This window comes from Carcharodon carcharias, chromosome 3 (assembly GCF_017639515.1).
Source record: "Carcharodon carcharias isolate sCarCar2 chromosome 3, sCarCar2.pri, whole genome shotgun sequence".
Classification (NCBI taxonomy): Eukaryota; Metazoa; Chordata; class Chondrichthyes; order Lamniformes; family Lamnidae; genus Carcharodon; species Carcharodon carcharias.
The window spans coordinates 120306650-120328096 of record NC_054469.1 but is presented as its reverse complement, the minus strand read 5'-3'; the positions used below and the strand labels follow the sequence as shown (position 1 = coordinate 120328096).

The 21447-nt window shown below is 41.0% G+C and overlaps 1 protein-coding gene across 12 annotated transcripts in view; it reads right to left on the bottom strand.

Annotated features, from left to right (window-relative positions):
- The window catches only part of phf14 (PHD finger protein 14), a 309934-nt gene that overhangs the window by 204405 nt on the left and 84082 nt on the right, over window positions 1-21447 (bottom strand). For all 12 annotated transcript variants that reach the window (XR_005942595.1, XR_005942597.1, XR_005942596.1 and 9 more), the window contains exons 5-7: window positions 18195-18354; window positions 14372-14483; window positions 9860-9997 (exon numbers count right to left, since the gene is read on the bottom strand). Coding sequence is in view for 9 of the 12 variants with exons in the window: in XM_041183757.1 (XP_041039691.1) it covers window positions 9860-9997; window positions 14372-14483; window positions 18195-18354 (410 nt within the window). In the remaining 3 variants the exon portion in view is untranslated. The remainder of the gene's footprint in view (window positions 1-9859; window positions 9998-14371; window positions 14484-18194; window positions 18355-21447) is intronic.

Below are 21447 nucleotides of genomic sequence, written 5' to 3'. Positions count from 1 at the left end.
AACAGAAATAAGGGGTAATCTAGGAGCTAATAAGATAAGGAAATTAACATGATTAAAATCAGCAGACAAAAAGTATGGAGAAGCTGGAGGGACTGAAATCTGACAAATCCCCGGGACCTAGGTGTTGGCCAACACCCCAGAATTCTAAGAGATAGTGATTGATTCTGGAATGGTTTCAGCAGATGGGAAATAATGTCACTATTCAAGAAAGGATGGAGAGAGAAAATAGGAAACTTACAGGGCAGTTAGCCTGATATCAGTTGGGAAAATGCTCAAATCTATTAAGGAAGTCTTAACAATGCACTTAGAAAATCATAATAGGATCAGACAAAGATGACATGGTTCTACGAAAGGAAAATAGTGTTCATAAATTTATTAGAATATTTTGAGGATGTAACTAGTAGGATAGATAAAGGGGAACTAAGGGTCTAACAAATTTGATTGAATTTTTTGAGGAGGTGACCAGGTGTGTAGATGAGGGTAGTGCAGTTGATGTACTTTATATGGATTTCAGCAAAGCCTTTGACAAGGTCCCACATGGGAGACTTATAAAGGCGGCAAATGCACATGCGACACAGGGTAATTTGATAAGGTAGATTCAAAATTGGCTTAGTTGTAGGAGACAGAGGGTGATGGCAGAAGGATGCTTTAGTGACTGGAAGCCTGTCCATGCCCCTCATAGTCTTGTACACCTCAATCAGGTCGTCCCTCAGTCTTCTCTGCTCCAATGAAAACAACCCAAGTCTATCCAACCTCTCTTCATAACTTAAATGTTTCATCCCAGGCAACATCCTGGTGAATCTTCTCTGCACCCCCTCCAGTGCAATCACATCCTTCCTGGCAATCAGAACTGCACACAGTGCTCCAGCTGTGTGGCCTCACCAAGGTTCTATACAACTCCAACATGATCTCCCTACTTTTGTAATCTATGCCTCAATTGATAAAGGCAAATGTCCCATATGCCTTTTTCACCACCCCGCTAACACGCCCCTCCGCCTTCAGAGATCTATGGACGCACACGCCAAGATCCCTTTGTTCCTCAGAACTTCCTAGTGTCATGCCGTTCATTGAATGCTTCCTTGTCAAAATACTCCTTCCAAAGTGTATCACCTCACACTTTTTTCAGGGTTAAATTCTATCTGCCACTTATCTGCCCATTTGATCATCCGGCCTATATCTTCCTGTAGCCCAAGACACTCAATCTCACTGTTAACCATCCGGCCAATCTTTGTGTCATCTGCAAACTTACTAATCCTACCCCCAACATTGTCATCTATGTTATTTATATAAATGACAAATAATAGGGGACCGAGCACAGACCCCTGTGGTATGGCCACTGGACACTGGCTTCCAGTCACTAAAGCATCCTTCTGCCACAGAGGGTGGTGACGGTCTGGAATGTACTGCCTAGGAGGGTGGTGGAGGCGGGTTGCCTCACATCCTTTAAAAAGTACCTGGATGAACACTTGGCATGTCATAACATTCAAGGCTATGGGCCAAGTGCTGGTAAATGAGATTAGGTAGGTGGGTCAGGTATTTCTCACGTGTTAGTGCAGACTCGATGGGCCAAAGGGCCTCTTCTGTGCTGTGAGATTCTGTGAACTAGTATAATTGGATTTCCAAAAGACATTCAATAAAGTGCTACACAAAAGGCTTATACACAAGTTAAAGGCTCATGGAGTTGGGGGCAATATGTAAGCAACGGTTAGGGATAAACAGGGCATTTTCAAGTTGGCAGACTGTGACTAGTGGAGTACTGCAAAGATCAGTGTTGGGGTCTCAGCTATTTATAATCTATATTCATGGTTTAGATAAAGAGACAGAGTAATCTTTCTAAATTTGTTGACAATACAAAGCTAGGTGGGAGTGCAAGTTATGAGGAGGATACAAAGAGGGTGCAAACAGATACAGACACGTTAAGTGAGCGGGCAACAAGGTGGCAGATGGAGAATAATGTGGAGAAGTGAGATGTCATTCACTTCAGTCATAAAAATAGAAAGCATGTTTTGAAAAGATGTGAAGATTGCAAATGTTGATGTTCAGAGGGACTTGGGTCTACTCCTACCAGGTACACAGAAAATTAGCATGCAGGTACAGCAAACAATTAGGAAGGCAAATTGTAAAAAAAAAAAAGATTAGCTAACGTGAGAATTGGTCCCTTAAAGGGTGAGACTGAGGAATTAATAGTGGGAAACGAGGAAATGGTAGAGGCTTGGAACAGCAGAAGAAGATACAAAAAACATCCCAAGAATTGTAGAAAAGCAGGGCACAAAAGCAACAATCACTATTACTAGAGGAAAAACTAATGGAAAAACTAATGGAATTTAAATCCCATTAAATCCCTGCATTCTCAGTCTTAAAAGAAGTGGATGCAGTGATTACGATCTTCCAAAAATTCCCTAGATTCTGGAAAGGTAATTGGCAGATTAAAAAAAACACAAATGGAACGCTAATATCCAAGAAAGGAGGGACACAGGAAGCAGAAAACTGTAGACCAGTTAACCCAGTGTCTGTCTTGTTGGAAAATGCTAGAATCCATTCTTAAAGAGATGGTAGCAGGACGTTTAGAAAATCACAATACTATCAAGGCAGGGTCAACATGGTTTTGCTAAAGGTAAATAATGTTTGACAATTTATTAGAGTTCTTTGAGGATGTAACAAGCAGAATGAATAAAAGGGAACCAGTAGATGTACCGTACTTGGAATTCCAAAATACATTCGCTAAGGTGCGGTGCCACATAAAAGGTGTCATGAAGATATAATAATTTTCATAATGTTTTTGCGATTTATTGTAAAAGTGGTTTAATAGTGGGGTTTAGATTAGTTTCTCTGTGTGTATCTCTGCGTGTGTGGGATTTAATTGAATTGAAGGCAGCTGGTCTGGGGATTTTTGAGTCATCAAACAAGAAGCTAGGTTTGAATACATAAAATGTATGTACATACATTTAGATGCTAAATACATAAACATGACTGAAGTTTTAGAATGTGAGGAGAGAGGAAAATTTGCATTTATAGGTAAGTTAGATTAGTCTGAATTTCAAAGAGATGGTAAGATGTTACACCTAGCTAAAAGAAGGTAAACCAGTGTGCTTATTTTTCCCCAAAGGTTACTGATAAAATTAGTACTATGAAAAATTTATATTATGACAAAAGTGAAGTTGTAAAACATATGGGAACAATGGAATTTGCATTAAAAGGGAGAAACATGCATAAAGGAGATGAGGTTACATGTCAGAGAGAAGGCATTCTAAGATCTAACACAAGCATGAAAAGCCTCCGGCCTCTGTGCATCAAGTTGCTAGCTACAGGAACCGAAGCAGAGGAAACTCATTGTGAATGTGACTGGCCAGGGTATTGCGTTGCTTTGCCAGGGTCTGTTTAAATCTATTTGTTTTTACTGTTGCCTTAACAGAAGTGTAACTGGGAGCCAGCTTAATTAGGGGTTTTAGGCGATATTATAGTAGTAATTTGTAAACTTATGTATGTGCTTGAAATTTCTTTTCGTTAATAAATGTTTAATTTAGATTTGTAAAAAAATCTTTAAGTCTGGGGGGACTTATTACTACTGAATTCAAGGCATGCATCTCGAAATAAAATACAAATTGCAAAATCATTGAGATCACGTGATCAAGTTTCCCTCTTGGATTTGATCTGCCTGGCACACATCATCCACCATATCGTAACAAAGGTTACTACACAACAGCTTATGGCTTTGGGGATGATATATTAGCAAGAAGAGAGAACTGGCTAACTGATAGAAAACAGAGGCAGGATAAATAGGTCATTTTCAGGATGGCAAAAAACAGTGCTGGGGCCTCAACTATTTCTGATCTATATTAATGATTTGAATGAAGGGACCGACTGTGTTGTAGCCAAATTTGCTGACAATACAAAGACAGGTAAGAAAGCAAGTTATGAGGAGGATACAAAGAGTTGCAAAGGGAAGTACTTAGTTAAGTGAGTGGGCAAAAATTTGGCAGATGAGTAAAATGTGGGAAAATGTGAAGTTATCCACTTTGGCAGGAAGAATATAAAAGTGGAATATTATTTAAATAGAGAGAGTTCACTAAGTTGCAGTACAGAGGGACCTCGGTGTCCTTGTACATGAATCACAAAAAGTCAGCGTGCCAGTACAGCAAGTAATTTGAAAGGCAAACCTGAATGTTGGCCTTTATTGAAAGGGTGATGGAATATAAAAGTAGGGAAGTCTTGCTACAACTGTACAGAACACTGGTGAGGTCACACTTGAGAGTATGCCGTACAGTTTTGGTCACCTTACTTAAGGACATATCTGCACTGGAAACATTCATATAGGAGATGCACGTGACTCATTCCTGGGATGGAGGGGTTGCCTTGTGAAGATCAGGTTATGCCTATATTCATTAGAGTTTAGAAGAAAGAGATCTTATCGAAACGTATAAGATTCTGCAAGTCTTTACAAGGTAGATGCTGAGAGGATGTTTCCTCTCATGGAGGAATCTGGAACCGGGAGGCACTGTTTAAAGAAAAGGTGGAGATAGAGATGAGAATGAATTTTTTTCTCTCAGAGGGTCGTTGGTGTTTGGAATTCTTTTCCCCCGTGAGCTTTGGAAGCTGGGTCATTGAACATATTCGAAACATCAACTCTTTTCTTCTCCGCCAATGCTGCCAGACCTGCTGAGTTTTTCCAGGTAATTCTGTTTTTATATTCAAGCCTGAGTTAGACAGATTTTTGATTGACAAGAGAGTCAAGGGTTATGGGGGGGCAGGCAGAAAAGTGGAGTTAAAGCCACAATGAAATCAGCCATGATCTTACTGAATGCCAGAGCAGAGTTGACAGGCCGAATGGCCTACTCCTGCTTCTAGCTCCTATATTCAAATAATGTGTTGCCCTTTATCATAAGGGGTTTGGAGTACAAGAATAAAGGAGTCTTGCTACAGGGCTTTTGTGAGACCACACTTGGAATACCGTGTGCAGTTTTGGTCTCCATATTTAAGGAAGAATGTACAGTAAACTTTGTGTTACCCAGCACCCTATGACTCGAAATGCCCCAATAATTGGACTGAATATTGAATTCAACAACTTTAGGTCTTGAGCTCCCTCCTCCATCCCCACACCCTTTCTGTTTCTTCCCCCTTCCTTTTGTTTTTTTTCTCCAATAATTTATATAGATTTTTCTTTTCCCACCTGTTTCCATTATTTTTAAATCTTTTATGCTCCCTCCACCCCCACTAGAGCTATACCTTGAGTGCCCTACCATCCATTCTTAATTAGCACATTCGTTTAGATAATACCACCAACTTTAACAACTATGTGTTCTTTTGTCTGTGACATCTTTTGATGATCTGCTCCTATCCTAACAACCACCCCCCACCCCCTCCACTTCTCCCCCCCACCCCCACCACCTTAAACCAGCTTATATTTCCCTCTCCTTGTAAAGAAAGATCAGTTCTGTTGAAGGGTCATGAGGACTCAAAACGTCAACTCTTTTCTTCTCCGCCGATGCTGCCAGACCTGCTGAGTTTGTCCAGGTAATTCTGTTTTTGTTCCACAATCTTAGTACTCTCATTGCCAAACTACCCCCTTCCCCAACTTTGGTTGAAGCCAACAATTTGCAACTTATTTGACCTTGAACTGGCCCCAAATATTCCCATAAAGACGACCTACTTCGAGATGTCCAACAATCACCGATTTCTGCTCCTGCCTCTGCTGCTGAAGCCCTCATCTATGTTTTTGTCACCTAAAGACTCAACTATCCTAATGCTCTCCTGCTTGGCTTCCCATCCTCCATAAACTTGAGCTCATCCAGAACACTGCTGTCCATATCCTTTCCCACACCAAATCCCAATCACCTTTACCCTTGTGATCACTGACCTACACTGGTTCAGTTCCCTCAACACCTCAAATTTAAAATCCTCATCCACTTATTCAAATCCTTCCACTTCCTCACCCATCCCCATCTCCGTAACTTCCTCCGCCTCCTTCTCCTCCCTATAACCTAACCTGTTGATCAAGCTTTTTGTCACTCCTTTTATTCTCTCCTCCTTTTTATCAACATCAATTTCTATGTTGCATTTTGCAATGTTTCTCCACAGTAAAAAGTGTTTACATTACAACAAGAACAATACTTCATAGCCAGTGAAATACTTTTTGAATTGCCTTGGGGCAACAAGTGGTCATGAAAAGTGCTATATAAATGCAGGTCTCTCTACATCAATAAAAGTTATGGTTATGCCTAGCTTTCCTTATGAAATCCCAATTGTTTGGTTAGGTTCCCTACTTTCTTTTCAGTTGAGTTAATAGTTTTCTAGTGCAAGCACTTACAGAACTGAAATATTCACAGCCGCTACTTGATAACTTGAATTTCAGCAAATTGTTGCAAAATACACCCAACATTGCTCCTATCAGGGCAAGGTGAAACTGCAACAACCTGATTAACTGTAGTCCAAATGCAAAATCTCCCATGAATCAATGCAATCAACTAGCTTAATCAACTTATCACTGGAACAGTCAGTGGCACCTCAAGGCGCTAGAATGGTGTTAAGTAAAAGGTACGGGGGAGAAAAATATTCTTCAGAGTAAGTTTGGAAACTGTTTAGTAAGCAGTATTTATCTTTCAGTTCTGCAACCTATTACAGTAATGTTTTAAGTTGCCCTATGAGTCTATAGTTTTTAATATTTCTCCCCATGTAAAAAAAAAAGTCAAAAAATAAGTTATCCTTCAAAGATTTTTTTTAAAGTTCTAATGTTGATTCACTACAGGTCAACTGGTGTGCACTGGGTTCATGGCCACCGGTTCCCATGCCCCGGGAATCTGGGCAGAATGTACTGAATCCCACAAACAAGTGCAATTGGCAGAGACTTGCCATTCATGCCAGAGGACTTGGCCAGTTTTGTAGGTATGGTCTGGTTCAAACAAAGGGTTCAACAGATGCACTTAACAGAAGACTGTGGATGTTTGGACATACTGTAGTATGGTGATAACTCATTTACTTGATCTTTTATACTATTTGACTTGGCTCAACACAGATTAAGCTCTTATTTGGGCAGAAACCTGGCAGATAATGAGGGCCTTGATGTTTTATAAATTACATGTGCTTCCCAGCCTGACAGCACAATCATGGAAATAAAAGCCCCAGGTATACAGCTGAATCACCACCACTGCACTTAGAACTCTGACAATAGTCGCACTACTTTTGTCAACAGCAAACTCATAAGTTAGGTGCAAAGGCCCTCTTGCTAGAATGGCACATAGCATCAAAGTCAGTGGCTGAAAGCATCAAAGTCAGTAGCTTTCAGCTATGCCTCCAACAGTGGTGTCACCAAGTAATGTTGACGTCTGAGAAGTGGTTTTACAGTGTGTAGGGAGGCAGAGGCAACACATATGCACTTGCTTTGAAGTCAATCTTTGATGTTATTTTCTTTAGTGCCAGTAACTTACCCAATAGCTGGGAAAGGACCCAGGCAGGCTGGTAACTGAGTCAGCTACTTTACCTGGTGACAGTAAAAATTTTTTGGCTCCCTCTTCCTCCCCGTGCACTGTAAAACCACTCCTCCAATAAACGAATAGTTTGATTTTGGAGGACAAATAACCAATTTGAAACAGTTCTACAAAATAAATTAGATCTTATTAAAAAAAATTGTTTGAATTATGCACTTTTTAGTTACCCTCTATTTACTACAGTAAAGAGCTGCATACTTTTTTGATTTTTATACACTGGCTTCTTGAAATTCTTCAACATTAAAATTTGCTTTAATTGCTTCAGAGTAAAGAAGAATGTATCTCCCTCATGAATAAATTTAATTCAATCTGATTATTCAAACCAATGAAACTCTATAACCAAATCTGAATTGCTGCAGTGAATAGTACAAGTGAAAAAAAGCATAGTTACAATCTCTTTTTTGGCTTTTTTTTTGCTTTAGTCAGAGCTGTCTTTTCTTTTTTTTTCAAGGGAAAGATTATTAGAAAATCAAGCCAAAAAAGCTAAGCTGAATTTTGGGTAAAAAGAATTAAGCTCATCAAAAACAAATCTGCTTTCAACTATACTTCAAATAAATTCATTTTTTCTTGAAGGACAGTTGTTGAAATTGCAATTTCTGGACCTTTTTTTAACATTTGCTTAAGGGTTAAGTTTTTCACATTTTCACATAGTCAAATGGAGAAAGTAGATTGCATTAAAGTTATTAAAATGAGCGATCACTACAAAACGTATAAGCTATGAAGTCAGCACCAATTATAATTCATTTCCTCATTTTCTTTCCTGTTTCTTCCCTCTCTTTCTAATTCTTTAACTAACATTTTGTTTTTTTGAAAACCTCTCTATCCATTGTCTGACTTAACTCTTTTCATTTCTGTTTGATTGTACTCCTGTGAAGCAATGTGGGGTGTTTTATTAAGTTATGGGTGTTTTATAAATGTAAGGTGTTTTTGATCTTTAAATTACTTCTCTTGCCTGATTATGACTGTCTTCCAATATCACCACTAGTTTTAATTTTTCAAACATTTACTCGCTATTTGCCCTCATACAAATATCAGCATTCCCGGCTTTTGCTTGTGTTTTAGCCTGCCCACTTTAATTTTGTCCTTAAGAATCTTGCTTTTCTTCCAGGTCCCAGATGACTTGCATCTACACTCAAATTACCAGCAAACCTATTAGTTCCAGCATTTTCTGTTGTCATTTCAGATTTGTGGCCTTTGCAGTTGTTTTATTTACAGATCCAGAAGCTTTGATACAGAAACTCAATAAGCCCCTGAATGCTTCAGCCTAATTTTCTTTTGATCCCCTGCCAACCTTACTCCTGTCAGGATAAATATTTGTTGGACTTTCAATACCCCCTCCAACCTTTCCATTTTGACTGAGAATGATCTTCCCCATCATCTCACCATAACGAATCCCAACCTCAACATTATGCTCATGTCTTCTTCTATTGCTTTTGTCTCTTTTGCTTCTGGAGGACTCTATCTTTTGGCCAGAGACGAGTCACTCGTCAATCTGACTCAATGGCCCATCTCCACTCTTCTTGATCTTTCTGAATTCCACTGTCTTATAAAGAAAATTCAAACGTGGCTTTCTCTTAACATTGATGTAACGATTTGTTGAATGTTACTGAAGCAGAGCAGATAGTTATGCTGTTAGCCTATACAATTAGAGACACGCACGCACACATACAAAGGCAGCATCATCTTAACATCAAGTTCTATACAGAGCCCCACTAAAAACAAGCTTTTAAGTGCGTGCAGATATGCTGCTTCATGCTCTGAAGTAGTCTTGATTATTTAACAGGATGAAAAATGGGCCGGTGAGTGCATTCAAATTAAATTGCACACGTCAAAGAGCAGCCAATAAAATAGAAAACCTAAAACTGCTGAATTTCAAGAGTCTTTGAATTGACTTTCTGTTTAACAAGTTGTTACTAAACATACACCAATTCTTATTTTAAAGTATCCTTTGACAAGTATAAGTTAATACTTAAACACATGCCTTGCTAATGTAAAAAAGAATCAGCAATATGAATGGTAAACAGTTGATAGTAACTGAAACAAGGGTATTAGTCTATAATTGCTGTCCATTCCTCATTTATAAAAACATAATTTGAAAAGAAACAGTCATGCTTGGCTTACCCATGTTAATTACACATAGTAAAATGGATGTATCCTCACCTATTATTTTTCTTCAGACTTTAAGCCATTTTGTCTTGACAATCCCTAATAAATAGGTTGATGAAATATGTAGCAGCTTCATAAAGCTCTTTAAAATGACATTCATTTAAATGTAAGAACAGACAAAAAAAACTATTGTCTGGGAAGCAAGTTATCATGCAGGCATTAACTCTCAGCTATTCAAGAAAGGGTAAAAAAAGCACTAAGTTGTGGTTCACCTCTTCAGCAGCTGCTTCAGAAAGTAGCCCTTCTCTCTGAGCACAGGTCACATGGAAATAAGCTCTGCACATACCAGCATCACAGCTTATGCATACACCAGTTCGAGCAAATCGTATGTCTTCACATAAACTGCATTCCTAAACAAGCAAGAGAAGGAATTAAGTAGCAAAGTCATCTAAGCATTGTAGCATAACCAAACTTGAATGGTTCAGCAGAAACCTTGTGCCAAGCTACATAATAAAGGGGTTGCCTTATGTGCACAAGTATAGGTCCCAGAATTGCACAGTTCGCATTTATGACATAAATCTGTGCAATCAAACAGGTTCTGCAGGGCTCAGTGAAGGTCTCAATTGCTGACCTGCGAATTTATAAAAACATTGGAGTATAAATCAGGCTTGCATAACCAATGGCCTGTGGGTCACACTGTGGCCTGCAAAGTCCCTCTATGTGGCCCCCAGAGCCACTGATCAAATGCCAGTAAGAACAATCAATGAAATTGGTGATTTGTACAAGGGGCTGCTCCCATGCTGTTTCTCTCCGATGTTTGCTGCTGATACATTGCCATGGGCCTAACAGGAGGGAGTGGGTGGGAGGGAGGGCGCAAGAGAGCAAAGGAGCACGCGGGAGAGCAAGTGAGGGTCATGCATGCACATATAAGAGAGGGAGAGAGAGGGGCGTGCATGTGCAGGTGTGAGAGAGGGAAAAGGGGGCACGAGTGTGTGCGTGTGTGTGGCATGTGAGAGGCCAGTGCATGCATGTGAGAGAGACGCAGAAGGGCTGGTGTGTTTAAGAGAGAGAGAGAGGCAACATGCATGTGTGTGTATATAAGCACGTGTATGAGAGTGAAGGGGTGGGGGTGAGTGCGTGGGAGGGGGTGTGTGTGTGTGTGGATGTGTGTGTGGTGCGCGCTCGTGAGAAGGGGGCTGGGAGTGAGTGCATGGAAGGGGCAGGTGGGTAAGCGACAAGTGAGAGGAGGTTTGTGTGTGTGAGAGAGAGAGAGAGCTGGGGTAAGAGTGTGTGTGCGTTTGTGAGTCAAGGAGACAAAGAGAGAGGGGGGTGTGTGCGCTGTGTGAAAGAGGGGTGCACGTGTGATTTGATTAAGCTGGGGAAAAGTTACGAGATGCAGATTGCCTGGGAGGTTAAGACATGAAAGGATAGAGGTGCTAGGTGTGCATTTGTAATGAGATATTATGGTGGGTTTGAGGTACAAGTAAATAGGTTGGATATAAAATTTGCATTTTTAAGTAAGTTGAGTTCATTTGCATATCAAAAGGGAAGTCAGGCAGCAAGAAATATTTGTGCAGGAGTTCTATGGACAAACAGAAGAGCGTATTTTGCATGTTACTGACCCGAAAGCAGAGACAAAATAGAAACATGAAAAATTATATATTGGGAAGGATTTGGGTTTCAAAGAGGTGTAAGAACAATGAAACCCGAGATAAAAGGCAGGGGGGAAAAAGTATTTTAGATTCACTGTGGAGACCTTAGGGGTTGGCTGTGCGAGGAAGATCTCCTGGAAACAACTCTAGGTTGGGAGAAAGGCGTAGTTTGAATCAGCCATCTAGTCAAGTCAGAAAAGTCTTGGGCTACAAAAAGCACTCTTGTTCTTAAGACATGGGTTTCCAATGCAGAGTCGAAGAGAGTTTAGATGGTCATGTGGTATGCCTTTATTAAAGCTACAGCAGTTTGCTTTGGGTAATATACCCATCTACAAGGGAGTGAGTGTGTGTGTGAGTGAGGGTGTGTGTGAGAATGAGAGAGGAGTGAGTATGTGTGCGTCAGAGAGAGAGAATGTGAGTGAATGATGGGTGAGTGAGTGAGGGGTCAATGCATTTTTGTGGGGAGCGGTCATAGACTCAGAAGTCTACAGCACAGAAAAAGGCCCTTCGGCCCATGAAGTCTGCACTAGTCAAACAAGTACCTTACTATTCTAATCCCATTTTCCAGCACCAGGCCCATGGCCTTGTATGCCATGGCATCGCAAGTGCACATCCAAATACTTCTTAAATGTTATGAGGGTTTCTGCCTCTACCACCCTTTCAGGCAGTGAGTTCCAGATTCCCACCACCCTCTGGGTGAAAAAAATCTTCCTCACATCCCCTCTAAACCTCCTGCACCTTACTTTAAATCTATGCCCCCTGGTTATTGATCCCTCCACCAAGGGGAAAAGTTCCTTCCTGTCTGCCCTATCTATGCCCCTCATAATTTTATACAACTCAATCATGTCCCCCCTCAATTTCCTCTGCTCCAAGGAAAATAACCCTAGTCAATCCAATCTCTCCTCATAACTAAAACTCTCCAGTCCAGGCAACATCCTGGTAAATCTCCTCTGCACTCTCTCTAGTGCAATCACATCCTTCCTGTAATGCAGATTCCAGAACTGCACGCAATACTCTAGATGTGGTTTAACCAGCGTTTTATACAGTTCCAGCATAACCTCCCTGCTCTTATATTCTATGCCTTGGCTAATAAAGGCAAGTATCCCATTTGCCTTCTTAACCATCTTATCTACCTGTCCTGCTACCTTAAGGGACCAGTGGACATGTACACCAAGGTCCCTTTGGTCCTCAGTACTTCCCAGAGTCTTAACATTCATCGTGTATTCTGTGCCTTGTTTGTCCTGCCCAAGTGCACCACCTCACACTTACACGGATTAAATTTAATTTGCCACTGATCAGCCCATCTGACCAGCCCATCTATATCCTCCTAAAATGTAAGGCTATCCTGCTCACTATTTACCACCCCACCAATTTTCTTGTCATCTGCGAACTTACTGATCAATCCTCCTACATTCAAGTCTAAATCATTTATATACCACAAACAGCAAAGGATCCAACACTGATCCCTGTGGAACCCCACTGGACACAGGCATCCAGACACAAAAACACCCCTCAACCATCACTCTCTGCTTCCTGCCACTCAGCCAACTCTGGATCCAATTTGCCAAATTGCCTTGGATCCCATGGGCTCTTATCTTTGTCAGTCTCCTATGCAAGATCTTATCAAAAGCCTTGCTGAATTCAAGTAGACTACATCAAATGCATTGCCCTCATCTACACACCTGGTCACCTCTTCGAAAAATTCAATCAAATTGGTCAGAGATAGTCTCCCATTAACAAAACCATGCTGACTGTCCTTGATTAATCCAAGTGTAGATTAATTCTATCCCTCAAAATTGCTTCCAATAGTTTCCCCACCACTGAGTTTAAACTGACTGGCCTGTAGTTCCCTGGTTTATCCCTTCCTCCCTTTTTGAATAACGGCACCACATTAGCGCGGCACGGGAGGGCAAGGGGGGCTGGGACGGGCACCCGCACGGGAGGGGAGGTCCGGGGCAGGCGCGCGCACGCGAGAGAGAGAGAGAAAGGGGTGAGTGTGAATGCTGGTGAGAGAAGTGTGTGTGTGTTTTTGTGCCTTTGCGTGAGTGAGAAAAGGGAGGGGTGTGCGAGTGAGAAAAGGGAGGGGTGTGCGAGTGAGAAAAGGGAGGGGTGTGCGAGTGAGAAAAGGGAGGGGTGTGCGAGTGAGAAAAGGGAGGGGTGTGCGAGTGAGAAAAGGGAGGGGTGTGCGAGTGAGAAAAGGGAGGGGTGTGCGAGTGAGAAAAGGGAGGGGTGTGCGAGTGAGAAAAGGGAGGGGTGTGCGAGTGAGAAAAGGGAGGGGTGTGCGAGTGAGAAAAGGGAGGGGTGTGCGAGTGAGAAAAGGGAGGGGTGTGCGAGTGAGAAAAGGGAGGGGTGTGCGAGTGAGAAAAGGGAGGGGTGTGCGAGTGAGAAAAGGGAGGGGTGTGCGAGTGAGAAAAGGGAGGGGTGTGCGAGTGAGAAAAGGGAGGGGTGTGCGAGTGAGAAAAGGGAGGGGTGTGCGAGTGAGAAAAGGGAGGGGTGTGCGAGTGAGAAAAGGGAGGGGTGTGCGAGTGAGAAAAGGGAGGGGTGTGCGAGTGAGAAAAGGGAGGGGTGTGCGAGTGAGAAAAGGGAGGGGTGTGCGAGTGAGAAAAGGGAGGGGTGTGCGAGTGAGAAAAGGGAGGGGTGTGCGAGTGAGAAAAGGGAGGGGTGTGCGAGTGAGAAAAGGGAGGGGTGTGCGAGTGAGAAAAGGGAGGGGTGTGCGAGTGAGAAAAGGGAGGGGTGTGCGAGTGAGAAAAGGGAGGGGTGTGCGAGTGAGAAAAGGGATGAGCATATGACAGGGAGGGGTGAGCACATGAGGAGGAGGGATGAACACGTGGGATGGAGGAGTGTGCGAGTGAGGAGGGGAAAGCACAAATGTAAGGCTTAGAGCCATTACAAACTACAATAAAGAGAAAATCTAGCTCATTATATGACCATTATTCTGCTGTGCTTCTTGATTTGCTACAAATTTTCCACATTCTACATTCTTGTAACAGTGGTACAGTGTATATTTTATTCAAAATGCCTAATCATATTTTTAATTTTGCATACCTAACCTTAGTGGAATCTCTGGTGACTATTTTCTTTAATTCCTTTAATCAGGAACATTTCCATTCTCTCACAAATACATAATCTTACCTTAGCACCGTATTTTGAATAGTTCATTTCTGTAAGAGTGACAGGACGAAGTTTGTCTATATCTCCAAATGCCACACCAGGTACATAAAGGGCACAAACAACATGAACCCACCTGAAGAGAAAATGCACAGCAGGCTGAGAGTGCTTAGAATCACTGAAACCAACAACACAAGAGGCCATTGACTTATTGTGCCTGTGCTGCACTTTCAAACAGCAGTCATACTTAGTCTCTCACCCCTCCATTTTGACTGTAAACCCACAAGTTCCTCATCCTCAAGTACTTGTCCTTTTAAGTTTATCTTTGGCATCAGCTTCCACCAACCTTTCAGGTAAAGTATTACATCTTGACATCTCTGGGTGAAAATATTTTTCATTCCCTCTAGATCTTTAGCCAATGATTTTAAATCCATTTCCTCAGGTCATTAATCCAGGTTTGATTTGAGGTTTTCTTTACTCTGTCAAAACCCTCTTCATTAAGAAAACCTCTAATAGGTCACTTCTTAACCTTCTCTGCTCCGTGGAGAACAGTCCTAACTTTTTCAGCCTCTCTTAATGACTGAAGTCCTACATCCAAGGTAACATCCTAGTAAATCTTCTCTGTACCCTACATGGGTATAAAGTAAACCTATAGTTTGATCAAACTGGATTCAATCTTCAAAAACATGTATAAAAATACTAAAACACTGAACAAGATGTACAAGATAGCCAGTGTAATCCACAGTTAACGCAGAATAAATAAATTTCACGTGCATGCTTTCAGGTACATGAACTTCTTCTAGAAGTATAATAAACAATTTCAGCTGGTATAATCCCAGTGGTTCTACTATTGATCTTGATGCTTTTATGTTTGGGTAAGGAAAGTGAAATAGGTTAGGCTTCTCACTCCTAATTAGCATGAGATGTACCTGCAGAAAGTGGGCATGGACGGGGTTTGGTATGATGCTCCCTGCAACATCAAGGTTTATACATGAACGGCACCTTGGGCAGTTTACCAATAGCCAACCAGTATCTGCGCTATCATACCAGAGCAATGAACCAACACATGTGGGAGAGGAGGGAAGAGAAGAAAACTGTGGTGTTATTTCACAGTCATTTAGCAATTTAATATTCAACATGTAACAAATACGCAATTTCAATGGGTTAAAATCCAGATTTTCAAAAGCCCTTAAATAATGATAACTATTTACAATTTCTTAAACTGAGCGTAACTGTGTCATTAACAAACACAGTTCTTCCAGCAAATAGAATTTAACAAACTTTGATTCCAGCATAAATAAGAACAGGAAAAGTTGGAAACACGTAGCAGGTCTAGCAGCATCTGTGGAGAGAGAAGCAGAGTTAACGGAGGAGCTCTCCTAGCCAAGGGGAGGCAGATTTGCATGCATTCAGATGTTGAACCCCCAAAACTGACATTAGGTCAATATCCCAACATCATCCTGTCCTCTTCTGGATTTCCCTGCTGTGGATTCTGAGGCCAGCAGGGAACCTGCTTGGATCTGGCTGGAATCCATTAAAGAAAATTAACAAAAACAAAAATTGCTGGAAAAACTCAGCAGGTCTGACAGCATCTGTGGAGAGAAAGACAGAGTTAACATTTCAAGTCCGTATGACTCTTCTTCAGAACATTCAGAAGAAGAGTCATACGGACTCGAAACATTAACTCTGTCTTTCTCTCCGCAGATGCTGTCAGACCTGCTGAGTTTTTCCAGCAATTTTTCTTTTTGATTCAGATTTCCAGCAGCTGCAGTATTTTGCTTTTATCCAAGAAAATTAAGAGTTTCTTTTGCCCTGGATTCAGACTTTTCCAGCCAGGGCACCTGTTTCCAAATCTAGTAGTACCATGCTAGGGCCACCGAGGCGAGTGCACAGAAGGAAGAGCTTCTTCAGCTGGGAAGCTTTCAACAGTGAAATACAAGGGCTCCAGTCATGGCCAAATGAGAGGTTACTGTTCACAGTACTTATCTCAAAGAGCACCATCACTGCTTGACAGGTGATTGCCAACTTCTTGGAATACACATCACGTAACTTTAACTTAACTCACCTTCAGCTGCACTTCCCTGTTGCCAACCTTAAAATGACATGGGAACAACTTATGCAGTTCCACCTTCCATCTCTGCTACGGGACAAGGACGGAGGCCATACCACTGCCAGCAGCATCTACTACCTTTCCTCAACCACATGCCACTCCACAGTGGGATAGACCCAAGGTTCAGCTAGAAGGTGGTGAGACCCTAACACAGGCAGAAGATCAGCGCAAAAGACATCCCTGGGCATCATTGCCTCATGTCCTCACAGCAAGTCGCTGCTGACATCTGCAGCCTCCTGGAATTAGATCCTCTTCCCAGGGAGCAGGTGGTCTTTCATTGCCAGTGGCCATTTAGTTCAGTCAGTTAGATGGCTAGCATTTGGTTCAGAGTAATGCCAACAGTGCAGGTTTAATTCCCGCTCTGGCAGAAGTAGACTCAGGACCTGCCTCCTCACTCTGCTCTGAGAATGGAAGGCAATGGCAAACCACCACTGACAAAAACTGTTAAGAAAACGGCTCAGGGTGAATCATCAGCAGACAATAAGCCGAAGTTCCTGCTTTCAGGCAGGGCACACATGACATGGCATGGCAGGCACCTTCAGTGCTACTTGTAACCTTTATCCTCTTTATTAAACTTGTGTATCTAAACTTATAATCAGGATAAATAAGTTAATGAAACAATAAGTTATCCCATACCTTCACATTTTGCCTGTAGCAACAATGACAAGTGTTGGTAACAGATTCTGAAAGTCTGTTTGTACCAGCAATTTAATGGCAAACTTTGAACAATCAATGCCATCATTTTATAACAAGAAATTTAGCATTTTCCTTTCCCAACTAATTTTAGGGTTGTTCACACTCCCAGGTTGCCCAGAGTCTCATGATTACAGATGGATTTCTTGACACTGCTGTGAAAACCCTTGAGAAAATATGGAAGTGTTGATTGGGACTGCAAGTGCACCAATGGGAAAAACTGTTGGCAGGCGGATGTGGTGAGTACAGGATTAGGGTGGGCTTCCATTAGCAGGTGCAATTGGACTCAGACTGGTGAGAACATCAAAGGCAGCAAAGTCTGGTGGAAGCAGCAGTCAATTTCATAAGTGCTTGTGATAACACTTCTATTCCAATTAATTTCTTTTTTCTGCAGCCTCACTTTCACTGCATCTTTTTCCCAAGTCTTCAGCCTGCCTTTGAACTACCATGTCATTATGGAAATGTGCAAAATTTTAGTGCTTAAATATATCAACAGATTTTATGGATATACTAACTGGGGGCTGAGCAGGGTTGGATGACGTGCAGAGAAAATTATGCAGAGGTCTGCAGAAGACTCTGGGCATTTGTTGTGTCCAAGGTCCCAGGACTTTTAAATACAGCTCTACATATGAAATTACTAACAGTGGGCAAGGAGATCAGTTAGTTCGGGAAAGTTCGAGGCAAGAACAGAGTGCCAAGGTTCCCTCTTGGATGGGGTCAGAGGAAAGTGATGGTTTATGTGTAACCTACATTAGTAAGGTAAATGCATTAACTGCTGCAAACAACAGGTAATACGTGGCCGGATATCGCACATTAAGATGTCATGGGAACAAACTTCCAGGAATATATCCAACATGAGTTGTCAATCCTAATGCTAATGTATGACTAGTTGGGTCTGCTCTTCTACTCTGAGCATTATAAGCTACAATGCTACTTCAGTTAACATCCTAAGAACCACATTCAGTCAGCCCATTAACATCTTTACAAGGCTTACAATAAAGTTATTTCTCTTTTATTGAAGAAATAAATATTAATAAAACAAACCTTCCAGCATCTGTTTCTTTAAAAATTCCATCCACATTGGGGCACAACTCACAACTAGGTGATGCTCCACATTTGCATGCGTCACAGAACCAAGGTTCTGTAGAATTTTCAGAGGCAGAACTCATAATGGAGTCACTTTCTCCATCAACACCATAGCAACCTACCAGAAAAGACAGAAAACACATCACATGAGATACCAAGACTTCACCTCAAGAATGTCTTTTTTAAATTTTTTTCACAGGAGGTGGGTATCACTGGCTAGGCCAGCAATCGTTATCCATCCCTAATTTCCCTAGAGAAGGTAGTGGTGAGCCACCTTCTTGAACCGCAGCAGTCCATGTGGTTTAGGTTCACCCAGAGTGATGTTAGGGAGGGAGTTCTAGGATTTTGACCTGGGGCAGTGAAGGAAATGTGACATAGTTCCAAGTCAGGGTGGTTTGTGGGTCGAAGGGGTACTTGCAGGTCATGGTGTTCTCATGCATCTGCTGCCCTTATCCTTCTAGGTGGCAGAGGTTGCAGGTTTGGAAGGAGCCTTAGTGAGTTGCTGCAGTGCATCTTGTAGGTTGTGTACACTGCTGCCACAGTGCATCAGTGGTCAAGGGAGTGAATACTTGTGGGTGGTGGATGGGGTGCCATAACATTGGGTAAATGGTATATGCAATTGACAGCACTGGCTGGAGATTATTTTAAATTACAAGTGCAAGCATCTTCACCCACATACATTGAAAAGAAGCTTGGCCTAAATAGCCAAGTGGTTATGGTACTGGGCTTGTAACCCCAAGATCAAGAGTTCAAATCTCACAATGGCAAACTATGAAACAATGTAACTTCTTCTGGGAAACGTGTTTGTACTCGAAAGAGTTACATTGAAAAGACTTGCGCTACTTGCATTCTGAATCTGAAGTTATCTTTGAACAATAACAAATACTAGTAACATGAAAATCTTTTGAAAATGACTTTTTCAAATTTTCCAGGCAATGGGTACATTTTAGGTGATGTAAAAATATTACTCCTAAAGACCATTAAATTGCATATACAATTCATGGATTCAAACTAACTTTCTTTCTGCCTAAATATTTTCAAAAATCCAATTTGCAATCGGAACTCTAATGCTGTAGAAAACAGGCTAATAATTAGTTATTAAATCGACAACATAGTATCTCATTTTGCCACAATAAACTCAAAATGTTGCATTTCATGATATTGACCTTTCACAAGTTTTTTTTAAAAACTGAAAGTGTTACAAGTATCAAAGAAACTATATAACATCTCCCATGAAGCTGCTCACACTTAGTCAGAGGATCCACTGAATAGTAATAGGGGTGTATATGCCATGTCAGAGCTGATTTAGAATACAAATAAAAATTCTACTTTAAATTATATTATAGAATTGTATTGTCAGTCGCAGCATTGAATTATTCAACTCTGTACATCATTCTGTAAAAATTGCATGAATGACCATTTATACTTCATATATACACCTTAACGCTGCATTTAATTTTACTTCTGTTTAAAAATACACATCAAGATGGTCTTCCGGATGCATAAATTAGAGGCAGGTATCACAGCCAGGAGTTTCCACTTAATTGGGCCAGGCTTTACTCAATTAAATTCAGCTGAAATCAGTGCAGAATATCACAGAATTTTAAGTGCAATTTGCATTCAGCCTAACTCAAGTTTCCACAATCCTTTGTGCGGTTTAAAAAACAGCTTGTTGGACATAGGGCCTGCTCACAAAACTGATCATGCTCAGGGTAAATTAATCATTGGGGGTTTCCACTAACTGCATTCGCATGCAGGTCTTTAGGGAGGCTTTCAAAATTAAACTAGTTCTTTTGGGAGTGAGGATCACCCCTGGGCATGGTGGTACTGTCACTGGACTAGTAATCCAGAGACCCAGAGTAATGCTCTGGGGACCTGGGTTCAAATCCTACCACGGCAGATGGTGAAATCTGAATTCAATAAAAATCTGGAATTAAAAGTCTGATGATGACCATGAAACCATTGCCAATTGTTGTTAGAACCCATCTGGCTCACTAATGTCCTTTAGGGAAGGAAATCAGCTGTCCTTACCTAGTCAGGCCTACATGTGACTCCAGACCTACAGCTAAGCGGTTGACTCTTAAATGCGCTCTGAACAAGGGCAATTAGGGATGGACAATAAATGTTGGCTTCGCCAGCAATGCCCACATCCCATGAATGAATAAAAATAACACAGCATTTTAAAGCTTTTACAGGTGGTGTTTCCTTTAATTTACTAAGAAATTGAGTAATGTTCAACGACTTCACGAGAAAATAGTGTTTCTTTTTGAAGTGTGCTTTAGTAAATTAGAGATAAAAACAAAAAACTGCGGATGCTGCCAGACCTGCTGAGTTTGTCCAGGTAATTTTGTTTTTGCTTTAGTAAATTAGGTTGTTCAGAAGTGCTTGTGTGGCACTGTGATTAAAATCCTTATTTTTGTGATAATTCCATTTTCAAATCTTTTAATCAATCTTCAAGTCACTTTTAAATATACAATGGAATTTGTTTAATAGCAAATTCTTTAAAAAATGCATTTTAAAATGCTGCCTGACCGGATTTTCATCAATACGCAAAACAATTTAAACAGAAACTCTGTTTCCTCATGATTAGCACCACTGGAGTGGGGAACAAAAATATAGCTGGACTTGAAGTTGTTTTGGTCTTTTTTTGTTACATGATTGACTGTATTCTTACACTGGGGAATGTGTATATTCGTATTCAGAAGCTAAGAAAATATTAACAGAAAAAGGCCATTTTGTCCATCAAGCGCAGCTCTTCCAAAATGCAATCTGTTCTATCGTGAACATTAATCAATTTCACGTCCAGAGCAAAGATTGCGAAACATTTCTCCAGCCTGCCTCAAAAAGTGTCAAGCAAAACTTCAGGGTATTTATTGTAATGCATAAAATGAAATTCAGGGTGAAGTTAAACAAAATAAATTGTTTTTATTGTACGATTTGCTTTACCACATAAGCAAAACTATCTCTAGTCATTTTTTTCAAAATTGTTCACTTTTAACAAGCAGGCATTATTAATAAGCTCAAACAGGATCTCTGAGCTCCTAAACCTGAACATACAAGTCAATGAAATGTTAATAAAGGAATTTTTAAAAAAAATACAATTTTGTAATGTTCAGAAAGCAATTCCGTTGTATTGAAAAAATCCTAATTAATCTCTCATTAATGTACACTTTCAAACAGAACCATGTCTGCAACATTTATAATCTGAATA